The 12,278-nt window shown below is 44.3% G+C and overlaps 1 protein-coding gene across 1 annotated transcript; it reads left to right on the top strand.

Moving 5' to 3' along the window:
* Positions 1-7,813: 7,813 nt before the first annotated feature.
* On the top strand, positions 7,814-12,272 carry LOC136532558 (uncharacterized; the record flags this gene model as incomplete). Its single annotated transcript, XM_066525142.1, has 3 exons — positions 7,814-9,877; positions 10,067-11,614; positions 12,151-12,272. Coding segments are annotated over exons 2-3 (1,551 nt in total), but the record flags the coding sequence as incomplete, so codon positions are not given.
* Between the last annotated feature and the right edge of the window lie 6 nt (positions 12,273-12,278).

Here is a 12,278-nt window from a genome sequence, read left to right as displayed (position 1 = left end):
GTCTGCCGACAATCTACTACCTTGGGCATACCCCTAGGTAGACTGCTGACCATATTTCATCGATAGGGGTGATAGAGATAGCGGGTAAGCACCAGTAGCTCACCGAAATTCATGCTGTGGTGGCGGTTGAGGCGGAGGAGTGCTGAGGTGGCCTGGCCATGTGCGCGTAGTGATATCAGCGGTGCTCCAAGGTTGACGCCGACATGTCAGGTCCCTACTCGCATCATTCCTGGTCAAATGAAGACAAGCAACAACACAAGGGGACCAAGGTGAGCTTATAGGAACAAACAGTTGGACCCCCACCGAGGGGTAGGGCCTTACCCCAAGTCATGCTCTGTTTCGGAGGCGTGATGACCGATGGCCGTGGAAACACTAAATTCGTCTGCATCAAGGCGTGGCAAAGCCTTGATAGGAGTCGCCTGGCTAGTAGACTCCCTAGGCCACTTGCTGGTGCAAGGATTGAACTGCGATGCTCCGAGCTAAACAAATCGAGAGGCAGAGCACGCAGTGCACCCGCCGTGGCCATGTCGTGGAGAAAAGCATGCGAATGAGATCGAGTGATAGGGTGTGTTAAAGTGGGGCTCCAGTCGACGATGGCAGAGTGAGCTCATGCATGCAGGTGATGAGACCAGGTGGCTTGGCACGACGCGCATAAATTTGAGTGGCTAGACCCGAGCAGGTCTCACCGATGTCGGTTAGCTGAACAGGGCGAGGTAGGGAAATGTCCCTCTTCACTGCGTCCGACCCTCAACTCGTCACGTCGGCAAGGCTCCAGCTTAAGGACCAGGCGGGCTAGGAAGGACGAGGGGCAGGGCGAGCACCACGTCCATCGCACGATATAGTCACAACCATGGCACGACCGAGCGGCCATTCGTGCGAGCACGGCGCGCGTGTAGTGGCGGGACCAGCCACAGCCAGCTGGGACCAGCCAATGCCAGGCCGTAGGTGCTGCGCGGCATCACCTAGGCGCATGAGCTGGCCAGCAGTAGCAGACCTGCCATGGCCTGAGCCCCGCACCAGCAGCGCCCACGCGCGTGGTGACCACGAACACCGTCCGAACGGCTGCCCTATGTGACGTGCACTCGTTTTAAAGCATAGCAAAAGTTACTAACGATCACAGTTGAGGTTCAAGTAACTCTCCTATCGTAAAGTCCACATTGCCAACATCGTAGCAATGCCATCGCCATGACCAGAGAGCAACCAGGGAAGGAGATAGATGGACGTCAATATCAGCTCATCACGTCGAACACCAGTTCGTGAACAAAGCGCCCACAGCATGATTTCACACGTTTTAACGACATTTGAGCAATTTTTACGAGAGCAACGTGATCTCCAACACAACTTCAACCTACACCATGCTCATGTACTCACTTTGATGAAATCAACCATACCAAAACATGCTGCTAGTGTTTAAACATTTTTGTTAGAAATTAAATGTCAAAATAGCATTGTCTTACTAATTTTCCGTACTCAGAAAGTTACGGATTTCAATTGAAGCTAAGTAACCATTAACTTTTTTGTTGTAATTTTTAATAGATCTAAACCTTGTTAACTTCAGCCAACAAATACTTCATGCAATAGTCCATACCTTATACTAACCCGTAGGAGCAAAATATTTACGCACCATTTAACTATTTTGCTCACTATAATTCGCCAAAAATGGTATTTTAACAATAGTTCAATTGTTTGCCGACTTAATAAAAAGAGCTTATCTTGACGGCAAATTTGATTTTTGAGCTCCCAAAATTGTACTTCAATTTTAGTATAGTACTAAATATAAGTTATGTTTGATCTTTGTTCCTAGAAATTGTTTTTCGCTTACGTGCGTTATAAATTTTTAAAACCCAGAAACTTGTTAGACTAATCTTTCTCGGACCTAAATCTCGATGCTAAGCATGCTCGTAACACCAAAGATGTTACACTAGGCTTGTGTGTGAATTAGTGATCATAGCAACTAGAATTATTGGGTAGGTGGCTTGCAACCTATGTAGAGCTAGAGCAAAATTGCATTTCGCCGGCTAACAAATAGTTCTAGCGATTTTGTAGAGTTTTTATAGGCTATTCACCCCTCTAGGCATATGAGGACCTTTCATAGTGGCTCATTGTCAATAAACATGTCACTTGACACTAAAATGTGAAATATATAAATTTAGTCTAATATAAATACCTATACTACGTCGAGAACTTAAACCAAATGGTTAAGTTTTACCACGAGACTACCATTGAATTACAATTCTCTTTAGAGGGTTATTTATACAAAGTGAGTTGTTTAGAATAGTGAAAAAAATTCTTCCTAAAAACCAAATGAAGGAGGAAAGTATAGCAATGAACAAACGGTTTTGCTCCAATAGACCTCATAAAATCTTTGCACAAATCTCAAACCAGCTTAAGAAGTAATTAAATCTTTCCCTAATTAATTTCCTTTGGTTCTATTTGGGGATGGGCCTGCCCGAGACCATCTTGGGCCTGACCCGTGCCCAACCAGTCTCTGTTTTCTGATCCGCACCCTGTTCGCTTGACCGTTTTTGTGGCTTATAAGTCGGCTGATGCTGTTTTGTTGTGAGAGAAAAAAAACTATATCATGGCTGATAAGCATTGCTGATACGAGCGAACATGATGCCAATTTCAACGGGCGGCGAGCAGACACTGTAGCCTACATGATTAATGATTTCTGCACTCATCTTTGATTACATGGTTTATGCTATAGCCTCTGTTTCTTAAAATCATGTATAGATGGAGAAACAAGATGACTATATTCTCTCTTTTTATTTGTTATAAAAGGGTTTGGCAAGACACATGAACAAAATTGGCTTTCTTGTGCAGTTAAAAAACAAACAGTCCTCCAATTACAGCAAATACCGACAATACAAGTTGATATTTCATTTATGAGAGCACTCCCAGAATACAAGTCGATGCCATACTGGGAAACATTTGAAATGAAAACCAGCTTGGTAAAACCTAAAAAGATCAATCAGTCAATCTGAAGAGGCAAGTAACAAAGCTAAATTATTCCCGATGCATGTGAAGAAAAGCTAAATTCCATTCAGTCAAATTCCAAGATAAAAACATCGCTTCACAACTTGTTTAGTTGGCCTTGGACTTACCCATATCCTACTTGAGGTTAGCAGGTCCGAGAACTTTGTGTAGTCATCCAATTCGATTTCACCGCACGAAAATAAACATATGAGCAGACAAGTAGGTTCGTAGTGAAATTTTTTTTACTGACCATTTGTTCGAGACTTTTAGCAAAATCTCAGCCCTGTTCAGTCAAGTTCTACTACTTCCTCTAATATAATGCATTAATGTATTTGCTATGCAGTTTATAAATATACAATGAGTAAAACAAGCACGGTAAAATTGCCTTTTTTTATTTTTCATCGGTATGTCATCGATACAAAATTTGAACAATAGCACTGTAAGTTATGATTAGCCTCCCCGTCTCAGGAGACAGTCGCCCTGTTCGCTTGAGCTTATTCAGAAGTACTTTTCAGCTATAGAATAATATTTTTCTCTCACAATATTTCAACATAAGCATCAGCGAACAGGGTGAGTATCTGATTGGGTAAATGCATTTGCTACCAATGCACAGACATCAGAGGGTTTTGTTAGAGAGGAGCGCGGTTCGGGTGCCAGTGTCATCAGCGGCGTTGTTTGGCCGGGCCTCGGCTAGGGATTGCTGCTGCTCGTGGTCTCCACGACAAGCCGCCACTTCATCTTGGCAGCGCACCTCAATGCTTCTGGTAGAGAGGGACGCCACCGCTTCTTTACGTTCATCGTCATGCCACGCGAATGTCGTGCGCTCGTTGCCGATAAAATCCGATCGCGGAAAGATACAAGATCGATCGGCACGGGCTGGGTTTAGTCCGGGCTCAGAAAGGGCCAGACCCATACAGAACCCATGGGAAAAAGAATTAATAAACAATATACAATTATCCTTATAAGAAGTTTGAAGATTTGCGCAAATTTTTTGGAAGGTCCACTGAAGCATAACTGACAAACAAACACATACGCAGGAGTGCCAGCGCCCGGACATCCAGACGAACACCCTCGTCCAGACGCCCGCGTTGCACTCCATTCCCGCGCATGCCGCACTCCACACCCGCGCTCACGTCGGCATGCCTCCGCCCCGCGCTTCCACACAGGGCCCACGCCTCCAGGACGTCGACCGTGCCGCTAGACTGCGCGCGAGGACCCCTCCACCTCACGTTTCCCACGCGCATCCCATTTGCAACACTTGATCTACTTTTGAAACATCTAGATGTAGCACTTGCAACATACGTCTGAAGACAGATGAAACACTTAAAACATGCTTTCTGAAAACACTTGCAAAAACACCTGAAAAACACTTGAAAACCATTGCAAACATATATGTGTGAAAACATATGCAACATCCAGATACACACGCTTGCAACGTACGTGTATAACCATTGCAACATAAGAAACATCTACCTGAAACACTTGCAACATACCTCTGGAGCATCCGAAACACTTGAAACGTACGCTTGGAACATGCGTTTTCCAACCTCCTTCTTCCGTACGACGCAGAGTAGAGCGGGGAACGGCTGGTTTCGGGCAGCCGGCTGTGGCCTGGCAGCGGCCAGCTGCGCCTGCGCCTAGCCTGGGCCCGGACAGCGACAACCCCCTCTCCTAGTCGCCTGGCCACACGCAGGGTTTGCTGCTGGGTTGACCCGGCCAGCCAGCGGCACCTACGAACGGGGCGGCGAGGAGGCTCGTCGGCTCGTTGGAGGCGGCCGCGGCAAGCAGGTAGCACGGTGGAGGTGACCACGGCGAGCGGGTAGCGTGGGTGTGACATTGGAGAACGCAGCGAGGTGGAGTTGGGAAGTCGTTGAAGCGTCCAGTTTTTTAGAAAACCGTAGAAGTCCTCCAGCAGACTAGTTGGGCCTGTCCAAAGGCCCAGGAAGCAAGCATCCGGGCAAACAGATGCCGTGACTACAGCATTACCGAAACATATAACACCATTTGACACTTAGCATGGAAGAATAGTTTGAACATTCACGCACTGCCATGGGGCGTGGGAAGCCTGTCTTTTGTTTCACTTTGGGTTTTTATGGGAGACCGAGAGGGTTCACGCCCAAGTCGATTTAGTGCTCGTCTGATATTTTAGGGCCTGCAAGAGGGTTGTTTCCACTTCCATCTTCACCTATGCGTCTAGCAAGTCGGTAACGTTTGTTGATGCAGAACCATGGTACTTGAACGTTATGATTGTGAGGCGTCCGCCTTTGTTTCCCATGTGCGTGTTTTTATTGTTCCATTTTCTAGCTTGTACTTGCTCGGGTGCTCAAGCAAGGTGGGAGAGTGGGCAGGCAGAGAAGAGGGAAGATAGATCGTCGTACTAGAAGTGCGCAGAATTACACAAATACCGATCAGAATCATGGACAAAAACCAGTCACTACCTCGATCTGATTCTTCCTAACATTTTTCTACGTGTTAGTAGTTACACAAATACCTTCCTACAAGTTTGATGGTACAAATTCTATGGCAACAAAAAAAAGAGTGAACAAGGACAAGGAGAAAAGCATTGGACAACCTTTGACACCATAATTGCCCTGGGTGATTATTAAACAACATAAGAGAAAAGGGCGGGTAGAAAATGATGGGTGAAGTACACAACCATACAAAGATGGCAGTGCAACGTTTAGATTGGCAAGTGAGGTTCTTGTTTTTTTGCATTTGGCTTTGCTTGTTGTGATGAGTGGTGCCATGCTACAAGCACACACCATTTTTTCTCTTAGAATTAGGATTTGGCTGCGTCCTTTGTCCAACTGACATGTGGTCCTGAGACCCCTTTAAGCCACATGAATGTAGTTAAATCCTATTTTAAAACTATTTATATTTAATAATCTAGCGTATTTAGTTAGTGGGGGTAAAAAGATTTAACATATAAGAAGTCAATATTCTTACAAGACAATCTTATAGGAGTAGGAATCGTAACCAAATAGTCCTGGCCGACAATCGAAAAAAGCGTCAAATTGTCTCCTCTTTACGATAAAAAACAACAAGTTTTGCTGCCTTACTAGTTTCGCTTGGATAAATTATCTTTTATAAGAATGACACCTCGGCGCAAGTATCATACAAAAAATTAATCTTCAAAGGTTCTCTTAGTTTCCAAATACATTTGTTTATGTTAGGTATGTCTATATGAATTAAAGTTTGATAGTGTGATTTTAATGAGAATTGTCCAGTTTGAAGCCGACCATTTTTACAGAATTTTGTCTTTATCTTTTGTTAGCATTTTAGCGTGTTCGGCTGTTCACTTCTTAGCTTATTTCAGCTTGTTCTCTCTCACAGAACACTATTGAATCATTCAAAATAATCCAAAATCTACTGTGCAAGTGAACAACCCAACACACCCTTTACTATTATATAGCTGAGTTTAGAGGGTGTTTAGATTCAGGACTAAAGTTTAGGAGGTATCACATTGGTTGTCACATCGCTTGTTTGGATAGTAATCATAAAACTAATTACAGAAGCTATGACTAATTCGCGAGACGAATCTAGTAAGACTAATTAATCCATTATTAGCACAAATTTACTGTAGCACTATATTGTCAAATCATGGATTAATTAGACTTAATAGATTCGTCTCGTAAATTAGTCTCAAACTGTACAATTCATCTATGTTTAATACTCTAAATTACTGACAAACATCCGATATGCCAGGGACAAAACTTGAGGAGGGAAACCAAACATCCCTCAGTACAACATATCACAATTCAGGGATATACAGCCCATTTATGTTTGGCAGAAGAATACAGTGCTGTCACCGACAATCAGCGCAACGAATTGAATAGTGTACCTTAAATAGCCATAGCCGTCGCGCTAGAACCCGGCCGGCCGCGGATACATCCCCAATTCCCCATCCATTCCACGAGCCATTCATTAATTGGAGATTGGAGATGCTTCCTCAAACTACGACCAAGCCTGAAAGAAAGAAAAAGAAGGCAGGGGCAGGGATAATTAATTAATTTATTTTTGGGGGAGAGATGATTAATTATGTTATATCCTATTATGCCGGGAAAAAGGGCACGTACTCTCACCTACAGCCCTTTTCGCCGCCGCACTTGATTATCCTTCCCTGTTTTCTCCCTAAAAAAAAATCAGATTTTTTTTATTTCTTGGGTGGATTGCTGTTCAGTTGACGTGTGAGTGGGAATGAAAAGAGAGAATAAACCAAGGGAAGGGAACTGGAAATGAATTCCAACCTGGTGCGACCGCACCGGAGATGCGGACACCCAGTCGCCCACGCGCCCCCCCGGTTCGCACCGCCCCACGCCTACGCGCGCACGGGGGGCTCGCCCCGGCGCTCACAGACAGCTGGTTCCCACCGGCATCTGGCCCCGCGCGACAGGAGCCTAACCCGTCGTGGGTGGGATTCGCTTGGTGCGCGTAGCACCGGGGCTGTAGCCACGGGCTGGAGCGCTATAAATAGAACCCCACCCCTGGCGTCCTGCCCTCACACCCACCCTTCCTCTCTCTCTCTCTCCCCAAGTCGTTCGTCACGCAGGGGCCGGGCGCTCGTGAGAGGCGAGGCGAGCAATCGAAAGCCGGAAGGAAGAAGCCTAACCTCTCTCTTCCAAAACCAAACCGAAAAGGGAAAAAAAAGTATTGGAAGAGAAAAGGAAAAAAAAAAGAACACAAGCAGCCCACCGGCGGGCGCATCACAGGGGAAGCCAAGGAACTGCTGCTGGGGGAGGAGGGCAAACAGGGGAACGAACCCTAGTCAACAGACGCCGCCGCCCTCGCCCGGCTGGATCTGGCCGCCGCCCGACGATCGCCTGGTACGGAGATCCTACTCCCCCCAATCAGGACCATGCCATCATACCCTAGGACTGCTGTGTCACGGAACGGACGGATTGGAACGGAACGGGATCCTAGCGCGTCGCGTGCCCACGCGGGGTGGGTGAGACGCGGCGCGGTTAGTTAAGACGACGGGACTGATTTCCAATTTCATTTCATTTCTCGGGACTGGTTGGGGATGCCGAATTCGCGGCTTTAGTGCAACGAGGAAACCTTTTTATTTTTTACGGGGTGATTCTGCCGAGTCTGGAAGCCGGAATGGGGATCAAGGCTCTGGCCGGTTTGCCAAATCTGGAACTGTTAGGCGCGATCCTTACTCTATGGGAAGAATTTGGCGAGATTTATTGATTTATATAAAGGCGGGGTTATAAATACGGCATCCCGGTAGATCGATAGCAGAGGAGGACGTTAGTGGGCCTTGGTGTTATCTACAAGGGAGTAGAAGTCCCCCTTTCTTCTAGAGTGATGAAATCTGTTGTTGGGATGGTCCATGCGTTGTTGCTCTGCAGTTCAGTTATAACTTTCCTGCCGAGATTAACTTAAACCTAGATTCATCTAATGCTTTGACCTAGGGTTAACTGCTCTACAATGTTCCTGTCACTATTAGCTAGCAATTAATTCAGAGCACGAGCGGATTGTCGCAGATTGAGGATCCATCTTGTCATGTATTTATACACACATGCAGGGAAGGGATACATTGTGTCCTGTTTTAGTTTTAGGTCCTAAGTTAGATCACCATTAAACTCTTAATGCATGTGTTTTAGATTAGGAACAAGGGTTGTCCATGGAATTTGAATATTTCCTTAAAAAAATTAACCCTCTTAGTCATTATGTTAGGTTGCCTCAGCTGGCAAGTAGAAGGCCCATAGATTCATTATTCTGCTTGTTCTTAGGCATCCTGTTTTTTTAGTTGCATTCACAGTTGCGATGTAGTTGAAACTGTGCTAGAATTGGACTGATTCTAGGTACATTTGTCAAACGTGTATAGCCGCGTACATCCTGTGTTGTTGGCTTCTCATTCTGAGCACATGTGCAATATTGTAGGTTGAGATGTTATTTGTTGGCCATACATGTAGGGTACAACATGTTCTGTTTTAGTCCGGCTCTGTCTGGATGGCTCTGGATCATCTATGTTCCAGTTGAGTCAACACAAGGAGATTATTAGTTATTTGTATTAGTTAGCTCTCAATTAGCTTTGAGTGGTTGTACAGTTTGGTCAGGTTTTGCATTTAGAGATGCTGGAGTTCAGCTTATTCACTTTCTTCGCTTTTAGTTTGGAGTATTAGCTACGTGTCTGTTCTGATAATTTGAAGAGATGTTTTATGTCGTTTATTGGTAGCATATAGACTTGAATACCATGTAATACATCATCTTTTGGACCGTGTGCTTCAGGTGACAAGCTAAGCAAGTAGTTGATGTCTTTTTAATGTGTTAATACTTAATACTGTAGGATTAGGTGGAGTTGTCTTCCTTTTCTTTTTTGAACTTTAAATACAGCGGGGGAGACCCCCACTGTAAGGATTTTATTATTAGAAAAAACAAAACACAAAGAACAACACCATTACACCACTGTAAGTAGTTGTCTTCCTTTCCTTTTTATCTTTCTTTCCATAGCTTCTGTTTGTTTGGAAAAATCATTTTATTTAGAATGGACGTAGCCAGCTCCGATCCTGACATGTAATCTATTTTTGTGCTGTTGCTTTTGTATAGCTTATTAACTTCCTAAAACTCAACACATGCTTATCGCATTTGCTTTTGTCTGTTAGTCTGTATGGTGTTGCTTTGTGGTTTCCCTTGGAGAAATGATACCGTGTCTAGACTAGCTTATGCTCTTGCGTAGCCATCATAACTTTTACATATATGCAATATGCACAATCTTTTCTTCTATTCCTGGCATGTATATGTACTTATTTACTTTGTCTGTAAAAGGGTCGGCCTGGATGCTGAGATCCTGTATCACTAGAATCCAAATTCTTGAGATGGGTAGGAAGTGGACAACAAGAGGAGGAAATGGCCTGGGTCAGAACATGAAAAGAATCCAGTGGAGAATGATATTCAGGTTGCACCACCTGATTGAAATTGTTCTTCCCTGCAGTACCAAGAAATGATCAGTCTGCTGTATCTGTTCACTTCCTAGTTCATCCCTTGTTGGCTGGCCACCTCACTAGCGGATCGAAGCATCCAAGCAACCTTTGAAATTTCCTATTCTTGCTGTATTACTGACATATTATGCATGTTTGTGTTGCAGATGCTTGTCCCAACAGAAAGGCAATAGTAACTTCCCTCCGTTGGGTGCTCTTATATTCCAGGAAATCGCTACTGGTTCCACTAGTTGAAAGTTTCAAGCTATATGCATCTACACATGACATGGGTTCTCGAGGAAGGATGTTATTTGACCTTAACGAGCTCCCAGCAGAAGTTGAAGAAGAAGCTGCTGCTGTCGTACCAAAAGAATCTGCTGCTGTCGTACCACAAGAAGCCGCTGTTGTCGCATCACAAGAAGCTGCTGTTGTCGTGTCACAACCTCAGAAATCCCTTCCTGTTCCGACATCGTATGTCCCAACATTGTTTCAGCCAGGGGAAGGATCACAGTCGCAGGGGATATTGAACAATAATGCCTTTAAGCATGCATCCATTGGTTCTGGCTTTCAGCCTTTTGTGAGGAACAACAAAGATTCAAACTATACAAAGGAGCCAATGAAGGTGGAAGATAATCAGAACTCTAGTATAGCATCACCGTCCATGGTGAACAATCAAATCACTGATAGTGCTGCTCCGAAGGCTGAGACTTGCAATCAGGTGTCACAAGCCGTTGAAAGAGAAGAAGGAGAATGGTCTGATGCAGATGGCATTTCTGAAAATGCAGGGAGTAGCAACAAAGATGAGTTCACTGGTACTGCAAGCACTCATTTGAAGAAAGAATCCCAAGAGAGCGAGTCCCATCTTATTAAATCTGGTGATGTGACTAAAGATGATACTGCTGCTGAATATAGTGATGCTGAAATGGTTGATGTATCTAAAGATCTGGTTCATGGTTCCACAGGATCAGAGAACATGCAAAATTCTGAATGTAAAGGAAATCAGCCAGGTGATGATCTAGATCCTTGCAACAGGTCAAAGGATGTTAAAGGAGTGGCAGCCAATTATGCTTTGAGGTTTGCGAGCAACCCTGCAAAGAGACCTAAGTTAAATGAACACAAAGAGGCCATGCTAGGAAAAAAACGAGCTAGGCAAACTGTCTTCATCAATGTGGAGGATGCGAAACAAGCTGGTACAATGAAGACATCAACACCCAGGAGGCAGTCATCCTTTCCAGCACCGATTGTTACACGTACTGTGAAGGAAGCTTCTCGTGGTGCTGGTGAAAAGGCTGCAGAAAAACAAAATCAGCAAGCAATCAGGGATCAGAGACAACCTGAAATGATGGGATCAGAACGAAGCAATTCTGCCGATCCTAGTGACCAACACACTGAATCCAATGGTGATGCTGAGTTGGGTACCCAGGGCCGGTCAAAGAAAATGAATACAGACGAGCCAGCCTCAGATGTGTATCAGCAGCCTGTCCAAAGACAAGCTTCATTGAAGCAATCCATGGACTTGAAGCAACAAAAGAGCCGGCCATTCTCTTCCCAAAGAACAGTTCTAACAGGACAAAACAATGCTGATCAGAAGCCAGCCAGCAAAAGGTCTATTATTTCCAAAAAGCAAACTTTTGTAAACAATGTACAATATCAGGACTCATCTGTTGAGCGACTTATAAGGGAGGTGACAAATGACAAGTTCTGGCACAATCCAGGTTGCTTCTTTGTTGTCAATGTTTGATTTGGTTATATATATATGATGTCACCTTCTGGAAAATTTAGAACTTTTCTTTGTGAAATATGCAGTTTATTACATGCATGTAAGATTTGTGGAATTTGCTTAGGTCCTTCCTTTTAACAATTACTGCCCCATGTTTTAGTGTCCCTCGTTAACAGTTCAACACAAGTAGGGCCATGACTTGACACAGGGAGAATATACTCCTGTTCATCCATTGTAAAATGATATATTAAAAATGTGGCAGCTCCATGTTACTGTTCGCCACTAGCTCTGTACTGAAGATTGTTTACGTTTGGTCAAAGTAGAGTTGCATGTGTTTCATTGTTCATGTTACGATGTGGCCATTGCCTATCAGAATATCCAGTGATATTTTGGTCAATGTGTTCCTCACTAATGATCGCACTTTTGATGTTATCTTGTTCCATTCCAGAAATTGTAAAATCACTCTTGTGTTTGCATGTGTACCTTTGTTGTTGTAATTTGGCATTTAACATATATTTCTTATCTAAACAGAGGAGGCCGAACTTGAGTGTGTTCCTGGAAGCTTTGAATCTGCTGAGGAGTACATTAGAGTTTTTGAGCCTTTGCTTTTTGAGGAATGCAGAGCTCAGCTTTATAGTTCGTATGAGGAGACTCTTGAG

This window comes from Miscanthus floridulus, unplaced genomic scaffold (genome assembly GCF_019320115.1).
Source record: "Miscanthus floridulus cultivar M001 unplaced genomic scaffold, ASM1932011v1 fs_658_2_3, whole genome shotgun sequence".
Taxonomy (NCBI): Eukaryota; Viridiplantae; Streptophyta; class Magnoliopsida; order Poales; family Poaceae; genus Miscanthus; species Miscanthus floridulus.
This window is presented reverse-complemented; position numbering and strand designations above follow the sequence as displayed.